Below are 18,505 nucleotides of genomic sequence, written 5' to 3' on the forward strand. Positions count from 1 at the left end.
GATATATATATTAGATGTACAACAGTTATCTGAGTAAATATAAACACAAAATGGGTAACTTTAGCATGAAAACATTTCTGTGCCTATTTGTTTTGTTTTTGTGGTGTTAATTACTCAGTTATTTGAATAATTGCAGGTAGTTGTAATGTGCTGGGCTCTTTTTTCTCGTCATTCCCGGTTACTGGAAGTTTCTCAAGGTAAGATATCTTACGTACCATATACCATGGTACTGGTACTGGTATAGGTATTTATAATACGCCTCTTCCTTGATGTAATAAAGCGCAGTTCTTTTCCCTGGTCATTGGGTCCACATGCTAAGTGTTGCTGCTGGTAATCAGTGCAGGAGCAGGCAACCCCACCAGGTACCCATTTATACTCCTGATAGAAGCAATGCAGATAAAGTGCCTTGCTCGAGGGCACAACCGAAATGCACAGCGAGGGATTAAAACCCCAACCTCAAGGTTGGGAAACCAAACCATTCCTGCTGTGCCAATCCGCTGTATTTGTGTACAGGCTGCTGAATCACAGGCTGGCCATTGTAGGATACAAACGTAAGACTTAATAAGAATAATAGAGTTCTAACTCCAAACATTCAATGTTCTAAATATGCAGATCCAGCCAATCAAAGTATGCCTAAGCATAATTTTCAGTGACACTCTCAATTTAACATGAAAGTTTTGCGTACAGCCACTTGACCTTTTTTTTGGCTAGGCTAGATTAATAATTTATTAATATTATTAATAATAATGATTAATGGGATAATAGCCATCTTATTTATGGTAGTAATATGTCTAAATGTGAAGGTGGCGCTTTCCTACGGTAGCCATCTTGTATGGTACACATACACAACTCTGCATTGCTTTGTCGCGTATTTAACACTCTGGTTGTTATAATAGCTCTATGGATACAACCAATATTTACCCAATATGTCAGTGAAACACGTAGGTGTTAAATTAAAATGTAAATGTATATGTACACGTAGTCAAACTCATAATAATCTTATTGTACCACAATGGAATAACCCTCAAGGCAAGAGAACTTTTTTTGTATCGTTCAGCAAAGTTGTGGAATGATCCACATGACACAACAACTAATTTCATGGACATGACTATTTTATCTTTTAAAAACTCTTAATTCTTACTTATTTGTATTATTATATATTTAGGAATGTTTGTGTTACTTGCATTGATTTTCAATATTTGTTTTATATGCAACTGTAACAGTTTTATAAAAAAACAGTACACAAGTACTGAAAGTGTATGCAGTAAAAAGACAGAATAAATAAATAAAAATAGATAAACTGGTTCTGATAAAATTATACTAATTTTTTTTTTGTTCTTTTGTACTGAAGGACATCTATCAACTCTCAATCTGGAGTGAAAACGCAGGCAGGTAACTTGGTTACCGGAACCTTGGTGATCCTGTCGTTACTATTTGTCACGCCCGCTTTCGAGTACATTCCCAAGTCGGCTCTGGCGGCCGTAATCATTAGTGCTGTTTATGACATGATGAATTTTCGTATTGTCCTGCACTTGTGGAAGCTTAACAGTAAGAAAATTTCTTTACATTATATTCATACTAGAGGCAAGTCAATTGGCCATCGATTAATGCAGGGCTCCGCAACTGTGATATTGGCGTTTGTTTTAGTGGTAGACTCCCCCATTGTTTTATTGGTAGTTGAACTGGTGTTCTCTGGTAAGGACTATAAACATTAGACGCAAGCTTGGTTTCCATGCAATCGCTACATGCTATCGCCAACAGCGACGCTGATTATCTGGTCCGGACAACTTCTTTTGTGCTAGGGAAAATTTACGGAAAGGCCGAGCCGGCCCCAGCCCTCCCTTTTGGAAAGTAAAAAAGAAAAAAAGAAAGAAAGAAAAAGATATTATTGATCACCCAAAACGCCTCATAGGTTATTTCCGGGCGTCTAAAAAACAAAAATTTCCCAAGGGTAGTGTTGTCTCTCATTCAGGCCCCCCTCCCTTTTTGGACATCTCTGGATCCGCCCTTGTGGTAGATGACCAAATGAGCTGGTACCAGGTAGCACAGACACAACCTCATTGATGTCTATACTGATAACTATATTATTTGCTATGATATTGTAGAATAGACACGGCAATAATTTTTGTAATTCACTATGACATAGTGGCAGAGGTTGCTTGGTATGTGAGTTGGCATGCCCCATCACTATGAAAATGCCAGTCGATTGGTAATGGTTTCAGAATTGGTAATTTTTGGTGACCACCTTGCGCACTATTGCAGGGGATATGTGTGCTTAATAAGTCTTATTATTTTATTGTTAATTGCATAGTCAGTATTAGCAAAGCAGAAATTTTTCAACACAATTATACCATAACTCTTCGAATATTAAGCACCCCAGCGCTTATAAAATTTTTGGAGGCTTCAGTGCAGCGCTTATTCGAGAGCGGGGCTTATTAAAAAAAAATTGGCATGGCGCTTTCCATGCCCGTTCCCATGTTACCTGTCTTACCTATCATCATCGCCCGATCATCGTATATAAACGTTTATAAAGATATGCTTGTGTCCTCATTGTGTTATTTATTCATTTAAACACTGTATACATTGAATTGAAAAACCTAAAAATGTTTCTTACACAAGAGTAATGTACTCTTGATTCAAAATAGAATAATCTTGAATAAGCACCATTGCGCTTATTTGAGAGCGGTGCTTAGCGAAAAAAAATCATGTTTGCTGCAGAACTTATTTGAGAATAGCGCTCATTCGGGAGCGGCAGTTATTCAAGGATTTCCGGTAATTGCAAGCATCTCATTGCTGACTTAACATCTAGCTTTATATTTTCAATGCATCCCATCATTCTGACAGACTCAATTCCATTTTCTTTAGCAAGCCTCAAATGTACAAGTGCAACTGTTCTTACCTTAATCATTTCTCTTTCAAATAGCAGACTGAGATCAAATTATTGTATAGAAACTACCATGATTCATTCTTCTTTAATTCTCTTTAAAATGTCACGAAACACCAGTCGTTGCTGGACCGGTATATCTTCCTCTTAAAAATGATTCCATATAAAGGTTGTTGCATAAGCCTGTTAAATTTAATCCAAAGATTCACTCTTTATAGTCACATCTCAGGGTAAATCCTACAAGATCAGAAGTAACATCACAGGGCAAGAACTCTATGTAATATATCGGATATCTTGTTCCAGATTTAGTATGCAATATGTTACTGAATCTGGTTAATTGTTAACTCCTTTTTGGTTTTACTACCTGCAGATCGACCATCCAAGACCAAAAATATCCACATGTCCATACCAGCACAACTTACCCTTTGGATTCATTCTTTTTCATTATTGATTCAACTTTTTCATCTGTTCACATTTTTGTAAATACCATGCATTTGTAAGGCTGCGATTTTGGTGTATTTTTTGAATGAAGAATAAAGATTAATTTTAGCATTCTTCGAAATATACCAAAGCATGAAAAATCCACTATCAGTTTTTTTTTTTGTTTTTTTTTGTTTTTGTTTTTTTGGTTTTTTTTTGCTGTTTTATATTTGTTACTATAATCCTATGGTACAGAGCAGGCAACATATATCAAAATTGAACTTTATTTTTATAAAAATTCTTCCATCTTTTACTAATACTATAGTTTTTCTGAATGTGGTAGCAGTTGTAGTTGTATAAGTGGGCACCTGGTTGAAATGTACTGGGTAGGTTTAAAAGGCAGCATTCGCAATGTTGAGACTTTGTACGATAAGCTTTTCACAGCACATTCCCTTAAATTCAGTAATAGGGAGTTTTTGCAACCTTCAAAAACGATAACGAATACAAATACGTCATCTTCATTATCGTCATTTCTGCCTAAAACATTCTTGACAATACATTTTGTATACGAACTGAATATGTGGCAAAGACAAGCCAAACCAGTCACTCGTCGCAAAACGTGTTTCAGAGAAAATGGCCAAAACATGCTGGAATGTCAAATTTAAAAAAATCTATTTTATTGCACTAAACTAATCTTTACATATCTATACATCATTCTATGCTGTTATTTTCCCCATTTACAATGTTAAAACAACACTTTTTAAGGATTTGATGATAGTTTCTGCATGAGAAATGCCTGAAATCATAAGGCTGATTTCTCATATATTGTTCTTTAAACAGCTGTATGTTTAAACGCTTGTAACTTCATAAGAAAATGTCCAATTTGAATGATTTTTTACCATTTTATAGCTATTATTTTACTCTCTAACACTGTATTAATAACTCGAAATCGATTTTTGCGACGAGTGACTGGTTTGGCTTGTCTTTGCCACATATGATCTTTCATTCATGTAGAAGGCATGGATGGCCTATGTTGTGTCAGATATGCTACTGTAGGGGATGAATTAACTAAACATTTGATGACGCAGCCGTATTGGTTTCCCTTTTCGTATGCTTGCAAAACCTCCCTAATGATTATACAGGACAACCTTTAATCCAAAACTAATGCTTCTGATTACTGTAGTTATTCTTTTGAGTAATTCTTTACCGATATTACTGATTGATTCTTCAAAATGCAGAGTTGGACTTGTTACCACTGGCTGGGACGTTCATCAGTGCCTTATTTCTGAGTGTAGCATACGGAACTCTTATTGGTATTACCATCGACCTTATAATCCTGTTGTACCCGAATGCACGACCGCAAATTAAGGTAGAAAACCTGTGCATTCCGCCAAACCCTGCCGGTCATGGTAACGCTAGCAGGGGTCAGCGTGGAAATTACGGAACTGATTTGTCTGTTTCGGGTGGATATAATTCGGTTCCTGATGATGCTAGGGAGTCATCTCCTCTTTTGGGCAATAGGAAGGTAGGGTTATAATGCATGTTGGTATGTAATATCAGTTAGTGCTTGCATGTGATAAGCATGAATAGCGCATGTGAAGAGTTTAAATACTGTAGTGCATGTGATTAGCATAAATAAAGCATGTGATCAGTGGCATAATGCATGCGCTCTCATTCTAGGGTCCCGGAAGGGACCCTATCCATAGGTTCCTCGATCTAGCACCCTGACCAAAAAGGATTTTGATGATAAGTTAAACACCATAATGTGTCTCTGAAATCGACTGTAGGGCATATATCATATTATAACGATTAAAAAAGAGAGGGGGCTCCTCCAAATTTGTAAAAAAAAAAAAAGAAATTAAAAATGGAGATAAAAAGAAAATTATTTTCACAATTTTAAGTCTGTGAGTGCCATTTCCAGCCATCTAGACGTGCCATAATAATACATTTTCTTATTTCAGCCCCACAAGGGCAACAGCATAATGTGTGTCTGAAATCGACTGAAGGACATATCATATTATATCCAGTGGCGGAATAAAGAGTGATGTGGCGCTGCTGGCCCGGGGCCCCACTAAATTTGTCAAAATTTTTTTTAACTGGAGATAGAAAGAAAATTATATTAACAATTTCATGTCTGTGAAGTGCCATTTCCAGCCATCTAAAGGTGCCATATTCATAAATTTTCTTACTTCAGCCCCAACCATGGTGGGTTTGAGGTGGTATAGACTCACCTGAGAAAGTCCCTCCCTAGCCTCAATTTTCTGGATCGATATTATATTATTTATTCGTCGTTAAAAACATTTAGAATAACAATGCACATCTAAAATCCCACGATGAAATTGGTGACTGGGATCCAAAAAGGGCCCCCAATTTCAGAAATACACAGGGTCCCTGCCCCCATCGTTACGCCACTGCATGTGATTATTATAAATAGTGCATGTGATAAGCATGAATAGTGCATGTGATTAGTATAATAGTGCATGTGATTAGCATGAATAGTGCATGTGATTAGTATAAATAGTGCATGTGATTAGCATGAATAGTGCATGTGATTAGTATAAATAGTGCATGTGATTAGCATGAATAGTGCATGAAAGTTTAGCCAAGGAAAGAGTGCCCTCTATTGTAATTTACTTTCTGCCAAAATAACATAACATCTTCAGGTAATTTGAATATAACCCTGGATGATGCATGTAATTTATAGTCGTACGATCAGGGGGCTTTACTGTAAAAGTGCATAAGATTGAATTGTAAAGTGCTTTATGTACATGCACTATGCAAAATTACAACATTTAATGTGCTTCAGATCATTATTCTAATGCTGATGTGGGATAATGTTGTTAAATGCATGTGATGTCTTTCATGTTTGCTTTGTGACAAGATATGTTGTATATGTCATAAATGTTTATGGGAATGTTATAATTTTTTATTATCATGTTACTGGCCCATCTGGTATTTGTATGTGATAATTAGTTCTAAGCATGCGATACATTTGAAAAATGGGTTTTATCTTGTTTTTGGGGCCTGTGGTGAAGAATGGTTTGTGCATTATAATACTCTCCACACAATTCATTTAATGCGACAAATATCTAAGAATTGTCCAAATATGGGTATGGTATGCCATCATCATGCCCATATTTATAATTATCATAGAAACTTAATTGTTATTAATATCATTATTAATTGTAATTATGTGGGAGTGTTCATCATGGCATTGAGGTGTAGGGGTTTGAATCACACATGGTCATTTCTTGGTTGTTCCCTTTATGTTTGTCTCATTCCACCTTTAAATATAATTAATAATACCACCATCATTATAATTATTATTATACAAATTGCACATTTAAAGTAATTTTATATTTGTGGGTTACATTAAGATAATTTACAGGTATTGGACTGTCTATTTTATATTACAAGTTGATTATTCTATATGTTGAGTATTACCTTAATCTGTAGGAGATAGCATTTTTAATGTTACTTAGCTGGAGGGCAAAAATCACTCAATTGTTAGAAGTGTGCTACACTAGGACAGCCTACACAATAGGCTTAGGACTGTTGCTTTAACATTAGAAGTGGACTACATATTTATACAACTCACTCCATATATTCCAAAATGTTGTGAATAAAGAGAAATTGAATGCATGTTAGACATAGCTACTCATTAAAATGATATATAGTATCGATTGGTTGTGCAGGTCATTATGAGGTATATGACAAGTCAATTGAGTCCTTATCTCCGAAAATAGACAGCTTATTAGTTGAATTAATTGACAATGTTTTGCAAATGATAAAGTCTTGACAAATATAATATATATTTTGAGGGTATGAAGTCATTGTGAGGTCACTCATAAATCACTAGTTCAAACTATATTTCCCTCAATTTGAAATGACAGAAGGAATTACAGTATAGTGTGGAATTATTTCAATTCCTTACAATATTATTAGTATTTGAAGTGAATATGTAGAACAAGTGAATAAAGACTAGATGTAAAATTAAAGTTTAAGTATCATAATAGTAAAGTTGATACTGATATAATCATTATGCAAAATGATTTTCCACTGGAATATTTTATAGTAGTATCGTAGAATATAGCATATAATGAAATACTACTGATTTAGTAATTGTGTGATTAATTTGATCGATTGATGGATTTATGGAATGAGTGATTAATTGATGAAATGAGTGGTTGATTGATTGTATGAAACAATGATTGATTAATGGAAGTATTGATTGATTGATGGATTGACTGATTGATTGATAGTGATTTGTCTCCATTATTATTATGAGATTATTGATTGAATCTTTATTTTACCATTTTGTGATAATAGTAATTTGTCTCATAAGACAGTATACAATAGAATATAAATACATGTTTGTATACAGTATTTTTGTACTGGGAAGTCAAACCTAAATACACTTCAGAACCTAATGCCTTAATGTTTTTTAATTGCAAATCCCCGATGTTCTTATTTTTCAGGTGGAACTGGGAACGATCACTGTTATTCACCTGCTACAAGGCCTCTTCTACCCATCTGCAGAGTTTATCCAAGAAAAACTCTCGACAGAGCTTGTGATGAACAAAAAAGTTGAGGCAGCCATCGTAGATTTCAGTCGGATAACAAACTTGGACTTTTCTATAATTATTGTAAGTGCTGAATGCACAAAGTGTAAACTTAAAAAGTTTTTTGTTGTTTGTTATTTGCTTCCTTTACTAATCTACAATTTATAAAAACTAACTTGTTACTAAACTTGCTTTTAGTATATTCATGTCATAAATGTAAATGCATACTTTTGATCATCTACCAATAATAATTGTTTTCATTTTGTTTAGGCACTAAAAGACTTTGTTGCCGAATTTCAGAAGAGTCGTAGCACTGTGAAAATTTCCATTGCAAATGGTGCCCCCGAAGAACCTTTATTAAGTGGGCCAGAGCAAGTGATAGTTGTCTTTATTAGAATGAATGTAAGTTTTGGAAACTTCTTCTGTTTACGATATATACTAGTGAAGTATGGATAAGTGGGTGTAGAAATGATTAAATGATGTATGATGGGTATGAGTGGATGGTTATTGGTTGATGGATCAGACAGTCGATGGATAATAGATATCAAAGAGAATATTCCGCAAGAGATCCGACTGTCGGGGTTTCGTTGGAATGCAATCCATCTCAAGAAGTACTACCACGAGTGCGTCCTTCAAAAAAGCGTATGCTGCGTCTATTAGAATTCTAATAGGGCGCCCTTATCTTGTGGTAGCATTTTTTTTAACGATGTGCCTATATATGGTCATTATCTGATGTCATTATCACCATATAATGACATGTCATATGTTTTGTCAAGTAAAATTTGATAGTCTAGAGAGGTCTTTGCAAAATTCAGTCAAACAGGCTATTCAAGGCTATGGTATGAGATGTATTGATATTTTACATGACTTTTTAATGCTAATTTTAATTTATGTTCTCATTGGCATTGGAGAGGCTCTAGAAAGTGATTCAGTTCACTACTTGAACAATCCTGTCCGGCAAATTGAGTTTTTTTGCTCTCTGTTATTTTGCGTTTGTTGAATTTGTAATTTGCACAATGCAGTTTCATTGAAACGTTGCAAACACATAGTACTTAAAAATAATTTTGTTAAATATTTGATTCGGCTGTCATTGTGGAAGTAGTTTTTGGGACAGCGGGAACGGTTTGGTTTCCAAACCTCGTGGTCAGTGTTTCAATTTTTTTGCTGTGCATTTCATTTGTGTCCTTGGGCAAGGCACCTTATCTGCATTGCTTCTCTCCACCCAGGAGTACAAGTGGGTACTAGTGGGTGGGTGGCTAATACCAAATTTAAAAATAATATATTTTCTATATTCTTGGCATAGACCCTTAAATTTTGAGCAACACTGTAATTTAGAGTAAATTGAATTGTGTAAATCTCTGTTTATTCGGAATAGACATATTGTGCTAGGTTGGTCATGTGACGTATAGTGGGTATCAGGCAGTGCGAGTGACGTGACGCTCGGTAATATAAGAAAATGTGTGGCAATCAATCCACTTTCAAAGCTAACATCAAAACATTATTTTTTAAGAAAACATAATAACTTTCAGTCTAAAGCGCATTGGATTTTTAAAATTGTTTTATTATTATTATTATTATTATTATTATCATTATTATTATACCAAATTGATAATAATGGTTTTCTAATTCTTCAAAAGACGCTTGTCCCAAAAATTGAGATTTTTTGAGAAATGCCTCTAGAGTCCTAGGCCCCTGCATATCTACGGAGTGTTTAGGTATGCACAAGAGTCTTTGACCTGCGAACTGCGATTTTGAAATGCTATGATTTCTAGGCTAGCTAAGGTTTACGAAAGCAAACAAAGCGCACAGAACGCTAAAATAAGTAAGTAAACACTATTTTGAACAATCGTAGTCCATTCGCTAGTTATTTCTCATATTAATGGTGGGCGGTTGTTTTCCTATAGTTTAACACTGATCGGTCTGTAAATTCTCTATAGTCATACCCACTATATAAAAAGATAATAAATAGAAGAAGATAGAGCAGATTCGCGATATAGTGGAACGTGCCTTGAATTGCATTGTGGGAGGATGGAGAGCTATTGTATCCCGTCCATGCAGCGGCGCTGTATCTAATAATAAAGGCACAGCTCGGGTTCGCTTGTTTCCTGTAGTTTCTCCAATCTGTCAAATGGTACAAATTTACCCCACTCACGGGAGGGTGGACTTCCATCAACTTTACAAATACGTGAAGAACTCATTCTTTGCTATTTATGTTCTTTGCTATATATCATATCACCAGCTGTAAACTAACCTCGCGGAATGTGTCTATTTTTGTAACTTATTTTAAAGGAGCAATTTATAGTTTCAATTTAATTTTGAGAAGATTTTCTTAGAATATTTTAATTCCGTATTGATAAATGTGTTTATAATAGTCAGCTGGGTAGCTTGTTGGATATTAGAGTGATGTGCTTTCCTATCTTACCCCCTCTTTTTAAACCCCTGTTTTTAGGGGGTATTTTATAACATTTTTTTTTTGGACATTTTTCTTATTACATAATTTTTTCTTGTTTATTAAGTTGTTTATACTTTGTTTAAAATGTATTTGATTGTCATTACACACTCTTAATATTTTATTACATACTGTAAATACACTTTAATGCAATTCTCGGTTGTTGAATAGAAATTGCAGAAAACATCCTCTTTTTGGAGGTTTTTAATAAAATTATTTTTGGAATATTTTTTTTTATTAAGTAGTTTATTTTACTTTGTTTATCCCTCATTATTTCATTACGTAAATGCATTTTAATGCGACTCTCTGTTGTATCCAAACAAGATAATTTTAGAATAGAAATTGTGGAAAACATCCAGTTGTTACACTCCTATTAACAAATGGGCCATTAAAGTTGTTGATATAGTGTATTAAAGTTCAGAACCCTGAAACAGCTAATGTAGAAATGTTATGTCTTTTACAGGAGACTATAGAGCGTCAGTTGAAACAGGCAGAATTTGGCGATGCTGTCGCCTTCTGTAAAGATATGAACACCGCCCTCAGTAGTCTGTCTGACAGCTGTAAGTATAAATCCAGTATTATCATCACATTTTGATCTGTCAGACATTCTGATGACATAGAACATTGTCTGACCTTCAAAAAAGCATGGAATAAAACACAATGGGCCTATATTTGATTAGATGCTGTATGTCTGAAACAAATATAACACACAGTGGCAGAGCTAGCAGTAGAGCAAGGGGCTGGCCTAATTCCGTTCCCCTTCCCTATCGGACCATAAAACGGGAAAAAAAGTTTTCTTAATTATTTCTGTCAACAGCTCTGCACTTCCTGAGGACAAGGGCTCTGATTGGCCCTGGCATCTGTCTGGAGTGAGACAGACAAAAACTGAGTGATACTGTAGTTTAAACCAAGCTAAACACTTGATATCTCACTTGATCCATTTAATCATACGCCTAATAGCCACTGGTATACATACACTCATGTTAATTCATTTATCATTCATTTATCCATCTGTCTGTGGGTCATCTTACTAGGTTTACAATTTTAACTAATACTATATGTGTATTACATATTTGATAATTGGAATAAAATATTTTTTCTGTGAAATAAATAACATCAAAATGCTGTTTGGTAAACCCATAAAAATAGAAAGATAATAATCTAGCACTTACGTTGTATCATCTATCTAGTTATCTTATCCATTTTTATGTATTAAAAACCTGGTATCACCTCTTCTATTATTTCAAATTGTCTAGCCACCATTATACTGTAGTTTAGTACATTCACTCTCAGATAGTGAGACAACCTACTGTAGATAAGGCCAAAAAAGGGTGTGTTGCTTATAGCCAACTGAAGCTTTGAAAATCTAAAAAAACACTAATGTTGCTTCTTTTCTTTTTTAAGAAATGTATTTTATTTTTTAACTAACAGAGTCAAAATCAATTGTACAATATTTCAAAATCATGGGTTAAAATTGGCTAGGAACATTAGAATTTGGCCTATTTTTGGCCAATCAATTTTCATGTCCAAAAGTCAGAGTGCTTGGGCATTGCAACAAAGCTGGTCTTAAAGTGTGTTGCAAGAATCATAACACATACATCACTCTCTCAGTGCATTTATTCAAAGGATTTAATTTCAAATACAGGGTTTTTTTTCCAGCTTTTTTGTAAGTACAGTTAAACTTGTCGAATTTGCCTAACTCGAATAATTTGCAAGTTGATCTTATTTTACATGATAGGTGGTTGTGTTTTCCATTAATTGATCTGTAAGTCAAATTTTATCTAATGCTGGTCGTCGGCCAATGAAATATGGAGATCATAACACTTACGACGACACACGCGCAACAGATCGTTTTTTAATGACAATTCGTTCACACTGCCACCGCTAATCAGCATACGGTGTCGTGAATTTAACGCTCGCAAGGAGCGGGGTTTGATTCGCCTGCAGATGGGGTACGAAGCAGTGAATGCCCGGCTTAAGACAAACAATTTTTCAGTTCCATTTTAGGTTCAACTGTACATCCATTGCATTTCAGTGCCTTGCACCCTAAGTAAAATACAGTTTATAAATTCCGATATTATTAATTTTATCCTACATTCAAATCATAATAACAATAGCTTTTGATTTGCCTTTGCCTAGACTTTCTAGCTATTCATTTTAACTAGTGGTTATGTAGTAACAAACAAAATAGAAATACTGTATGACCAAATAAGACTAGACCTTATGACCATTTTGATTAAAATCTGGAGTCTTCTCCACTGTACCTAGTGGCTTAACGACGAGTGACAGGACCCAGGGGCGAGGGAGTTTGGGCGCCCATGCATTTTAGGACTTGATTACGAGGGCCCCCTTCACAGTGGAATATCAAAAAATATTGTTTCATTTGTGTTATATTGCAAAAATTTATTTCAAATTCCCTGTGGATTCTAGTACTTCATTATTTTGAAGTATTTAAATGACTCTAGAAAATTTTGGGTCAAGAATTGACATTGTATAAAAGAAGTGTTGTCCACTTTAAAGACATGCGTGAGTTTAAAATGTGGTATTACATTGTTTTAGTTTGCTAGTTTTGATTGTCTCTTCTACTGGACCATAATATCAAGGCTATGTTAGAGTGTTGTGTATATAGTAGGAGGGCCCTCCGGAGCCCCTTTTGACTAGGGGCCCGGAGCTCCACCACCCGAGTGCCCAAAGGTGTTTACACCACTGACTGTACGACATTGATACATATATGTTATTACTATATAATGGATATTATTAACTAATGACAGGAAATAGAAGTTCCTGATATATTCACGAACAAATGAAACCTCACGTAATGGCCTACATGATTGCATTTATGGTCCCTAGAGGGCGCCAACTCCAAATGTCAGTTAATGCCGTTTTGAACGAATTTGGCATGTTTGCTCAGCAGTGTCATTAAATTTTGTCTGCAGTCATTAATTAATACAAAACTTTAAAATTGTGGCAATGTTTACGTACATGTATTCCTCATTCAGTGAGGCACAATATGAACCATTACCTTTGCATGCTCTAATTTTTTCCCCGATAAATTATAAAGTTGATGGTTGATATTGTGCTTCACTGAATGTGGAATGCATATATGTAAAGACAAAATTTTATTTATACCTTGTTTAGCGAACCTGCCGCCCGAATTAAATTAGATGCTTTTTTTTTTACCCTCAAGCATATAAGAAAATAATGGAATCACCCCACGTATTCAGGCAGTAGTCAAGAAAACAATGTGCCTGAATACGGCAGGTGATTCTATTATATTTTTGAGGGTATTCTGCAGCATTCTAGAAAATAATGTCTGAATACGACTGGCAATTCAATTATTTCATTGAGGGTATGCTGCAGTTTCAGGGTGGAGGTATGCACTCTATAGTGTGACTACTCTAGGTTTGTTTCTGTTTCTTTCTTTTTTTCTTTTTTTTTTTGTAGTTACAAATGATTTTGATAATTTTGTTCTTGTGTTCTTGGAAATCAATAAATGCAAAGAAACAAACAAACTTGACATAATATACATAGCTAATACTAAAAGCCCATCATTATCCACAGCAATCACATAGATAGCAACAGGAATCATTCTTGTCTTGAAAACGGAGTCAATTAAAGTCACTTTCCAGCTTTGTAATTTAAAACCTAAAACAGAAGACCTATGTGCTTAATCTGGAGAAGAAACCCATCTCAAACAGAGGCCTTCATTGAAAAGAAGCCTATCCAATGGTCCTAATATTCAAGATTTTACAGTATGTTATCGGTAAAAGCATATTTTTAAAATATTTTTTTCATATTTAGATGTCATGTCCTCTACAAAATGGCAAAATGCAGTGATATTTCTCACGGTTTAACATAATTTTTTTTTTCTAATATAATGTCTACATATCGTTAAATTATTGTTAAATGTCAATTTTTATGATTTATATGAACGAGTTCAGCGATGTACAACTAAAGTAATACTAACAACAACAATAATAATATCTCGGTGTAATATAGAGTATAATGCCAAGGACTCGACGTTCATCATGCTATTACGGAGTCATTAAATAAACACCTATGAAACACACATTTGTCTCCCTGGGGGGAAGTGTACCATAATGTTTCTGCTAGTAAATCAGAGCATTGGCCTTCAAGTCTACCATGGGTATCTACGTTAGGCCTGTGTGGTGGGAAACCAACGGTGTATAAAGTGCATTTGCCAAGGACACAAATAATCGCCATTCGTCCAGCTTCAGGCAATTGCGATTGGAAGGTCACTTACCCCTGCGACTCGTTAAATGTATTAATTTTTTTATTATAGCATAAAGCATAGTCCTATGTTGGTATATATATTTTTTTTTATAGCATAAATAGACCAATGTTGGTGTAGTAATTTTTTTTATCTATTTTTTATTCATTCAAAAGCCAACAGCGATGAACACCGCCACTAACAGGTTTTATAAACAATAAAATATAAATATATATCATATCTACAATAAACATAAAAGCAAAACATACAAATATAATAGCATAAAGAGTAGTCCATATTGGTTCTGTATTATAATTTTGTCTATTATTATTTGTAATCTGTAGTGATAATAATAATAATAATTATAATAATAATAATAATAATAATTATCGAAAGGTCCACTGATTAATCTCAGATAAGATAGCATAATACATACTCCAAGTATCGAAATGCACACCATCGTGTCGGGATTCAATATTTTGACATTAATTATGTCATCATCAGGAATGAAAAATTATCCATATTTGCAAGCTTATATGCACAAGTACCATAAGTGTTCGATCAATCAAAACATTATTAATAATAATATTAATAATAATATTCAATGAATAATAATAATAATAATATTAATAATAATAATAATAATATTAATAATAATAATAATATTAATAATAATAATAATTAATATTAATAATAATAATTAATATTAATAATAATAATAATAATAATATTATTAATAATAATAATATTAATTAATATTAATAATAATAATATTAATAATAATAATAATAATAATAATATTAATAATAATAATAATAACATTCAATTAATAATATTAATAATAATATTCAATGAATAATAATAATAATAATATTCAATGAATAATAATAATAATATTAATAATAATAATAATGATAATAATCATAATAATAATAATAATAATATAATATTCATATTTATAGGGAGCTTTTGATTGCACGACAACGGTAGGACGTATAACGTAATGACGTCACTAAAAGTCATCTGCGCATGCGAGAACGTTAAGGTCACCTCGTCAAGTAGATTCTGGAATGCAATTTGGCAAAATCTACGTATGCAGAAAACATAGGACGCCAGGACAGTCGCGCATGAGTGATTCCGTTCTAGCGTCGCGTTGTCACACAAATCGAAAGCTCCCTAATAGCTAATAAGGTGCAGATTTTTTAATATTAGAAAACTGGGGAAAGGGCGTGTCATCCCTGGAAAGGGCATGTCATCCCTTTCCCTTTCCGATAGCCATTTCCAATAATAATTCAAGCACCCTTTCAATGTCATATAATATTTGTTTGTACTAAACATATCAAAAAGTTTCCAGTGGAATTCAGTGATTTAATAATGAGAATTTTTGATGTAGAAAATATTAATAGTAATAATAACAAACAATAATAATAATAATAATAATAATAATAATAATAATAATAATAAAATTCAATTAATAATAATATTAATAATAATATTCAATGAATAATAATAATAATATTCAATGAATAATAATAATAATATTAATAATAATAATATTAATAATAATAATGATAATAATAATAATAATAATAATAATAATAATAATAATAATAATAATAATATAATATTCAATTTAAAGCCAGGCTCTGTAGGAAGACAAACTTTTGATTATAGGGAGCTTTTGATTGCACGACAATGGTAGGACGTAGAACGTAATGACGTCACCAAAAGTCATTTGCGCATGCGAGAACGTTAAGGTCACCTCGTCAAGTAGATTCTGGAATGCAATCTGGCAAAATCTACGTATGCAGAAAACATAGGACGCCAGGACAGTCGCGCATGAGTGATTCCATTCTAGCGTCGCGTTGTCACACAAATCGAAAGCTCCCTAATAGCTAATAAGGTGCAGATTTTTTAATATTAGAAAACTGGGGAAAGGGCGTGTTATCCCTGGAAAGGGCATGTCATCCCTTTCCGTTTCCGATAGCCATTTCCAATAATAATTCAAACACCCTTTCAATGTCATATAATATTTGTTTGTACTAAACATATCAAAAAGTTTCCAGTGGAATTCAGTGATTTAATAATGAGAATTTTTTATGTAGATAATATTAATAGTAATAATAACAAACAATAACAATAATAATAATAATAATAATAATAATAATAATAATAATAATAATAATAATAATAATATTAATAATAATATTAATAAAGATTTATATAGCACCACTGTATAGTCATCAAGTTGTTTCACAATAAGCTAACAATAATAATAATGGATAGACAGACAGGAGCAGTGTAATTTCCATATGAACTGGATATTAAAATAAACACTGTGTCTGTATCTAATAATGTTGCACATGTCACAATATTATGTTTTAAAAATTCTCATTGTGTATTATGCAATACCTGGAGGGAAAAAGTCAAGTTGCATAGGGAAAATCCATCTGAGCATACAGCTTCGTCTCGTGTTAACCAAACGGTGACTTAATGGTCTTAGGTTCAAATCCTCATGAGGGAAAATTTGATTTTCTTTAAAAAATGCGTAATAATTTCATAACCTTTAACATTGAATGGAAAGGAAAATAATATTGGAGGCTTACATTCCATGGATCTATATAGATATTAAGAACAATTATTGCTGGGTGTAAGATTGGTAAAAATAAATAAATAAAATATAAATGAATAAATAAATTAACCTGTCATAGCATTGATTCATATACTGTGCTTTAAGTATGAGTTCAAATTTGTTTAAAATATTTTTTGCCGAGCATATATTATTAATTAGTCACTTTAATTATTAAACTTGTATATAATTTTTGACTCGGTAAAATATAGAATATTGAACAAATGTGATTTCACCACAAAAGAAAGACAAAAGAAAATATTAAAACAAATAGCCTCCAGCACCAAATGCTATCTGTACACTATAGCCCGGTAGTGCGGTCATGCACATTTCCCTGCCCTGATCATTGCTTCTCACAATCTCTCATGCATTCTAAGCCATCTTTAAAATTAGAGGACAGACGTTCACCTACTAAAATTGAAATTGTGGAAGTGATTAGCGTTGGTTTTGCATACATAAAAGCTTGATGCAATCAAATATTCTGCTTTAGAATGTATCATTGTTGTTATATTATTATTCATAATATATTATTTTTTTATTATTATATTGTTATTTTCCAATTTCAGATAATTGATTGCAAAGGAGACTTTTCCATATCTTTGTATCTGCTCTAAACAGGAACGTAGTGTGTGTTGAGGAAGGAACTACAGTATTCAAGAAAATGTTGATTAATGTATTTAGTCAAAGTTCAATGGAGTTTTTATCAGTAAAGTATTTTATTTCAGTTATTTAAACAGTAATGATACAAAAACAATTTACAATACAAAATGATTAAGGACACCTAAGTTTAACTATAGATGGTACAAACTAGTTGCGATTGAAAAATATAGGCTCTATTGCCTTTTAACCTTGATATCGTTAACAGTGGTGTAATGTAACCCTGTTGAACATGTCGGACCCCTTGTCAGAACATTTCTCGAGCGACCGCTGGGCCCTTTTTGGGTCTCATTTCGTCATTTCCATCGTGGGATTTTAGATGTGCTCGTTTTTTAATCATGTTCGTCATTGTTATTCTAAATATTTTTAACGAAGAATAAATGAGACAATACCAGTGGTAGATCTAGGAATTCGAAATAGTGGGGGACCAGCCTCAACATGGTTGGGGTTCTGGTTTCATAGCCAAAAAAAATTAGTAAGATCTTTATTTCCTCGAAAAATACATGTAGTCTTGTCACAAATTTACAAATAGAAAAACTGTCGAATTTTCAGCAATAACTAATGCCAAAAACTGTGCTATATAAATAATAATTTTAAATCAAATTGCGTCAGATCCTTATTAAAATGAAAAAAATGTACACAAACATTTAAATACTACTCTTATACACATCTT

General features: G+C 33.2%; 1 protein-coding gene across 1 annotated transcript in view; it reads left to right on the forward strand.

Annotated features, from left to right (window-relative positions):
• The window catches only part of LOC117106467 (sodium-independent sulfate anion transporter-like), a 27,068-nt gene extending 12,871 nt beyond the window's left edge, over positions 1 to 14,197 (forward strand). The window contains exons 9-15 of the mRNA XM_033247830.1: positions 125 to 197; positions 1,352 to 1,548; positions 4,543 to 4,829; positions 7,783 to 7,950; positions 8,137 to 8,268; positions 10,779 to 10,875; positions 13,877 to 14,197. Coding sequence (XP_033103721.1) covers positions 125 to 197; positions 1,352 to 1,548; positions 4,543 to 4,829; positions 7,783 to 7,950; positions 8,137 to 8,268; positions 10,779 to 10,875; positions 13,877 to 13,887 — 965 coding nt within the window. The 3' untranslated portion in view covers positions 13,888 to 14,197. The remainder of the gene's footprint in view (positions 1 to 124; positions 198 to 1,351; positions 1,549 to 4,542; positions 4,830 to 7,782; positions 7,951 to 8,136; positions 8,269 to 10,778; positions 10,876 to 13,876) is intronic.
• The last annotated feature ends 4,308 nt before the right edge of the window (positions 14,198 to 18,505 follow it).

The sequence above is a fragment of the Anneissia japonica genome, unplaced genomic scaffold (genome assembly GCF_011630105.1).
Source record: "Anneissia japonica isolate Jap-2015-1 unplaced genomic scaffold, ASM1163010v1 scaffold287880_len176724_cov174, whole genome shotgun sequence".
Taxonomy (NCBI): Eukaryota; Metazoa; Echinodermata; class Crinoidea; order Comatulida; family Comatulidae; genus Anneissia; species Anneissia japonica.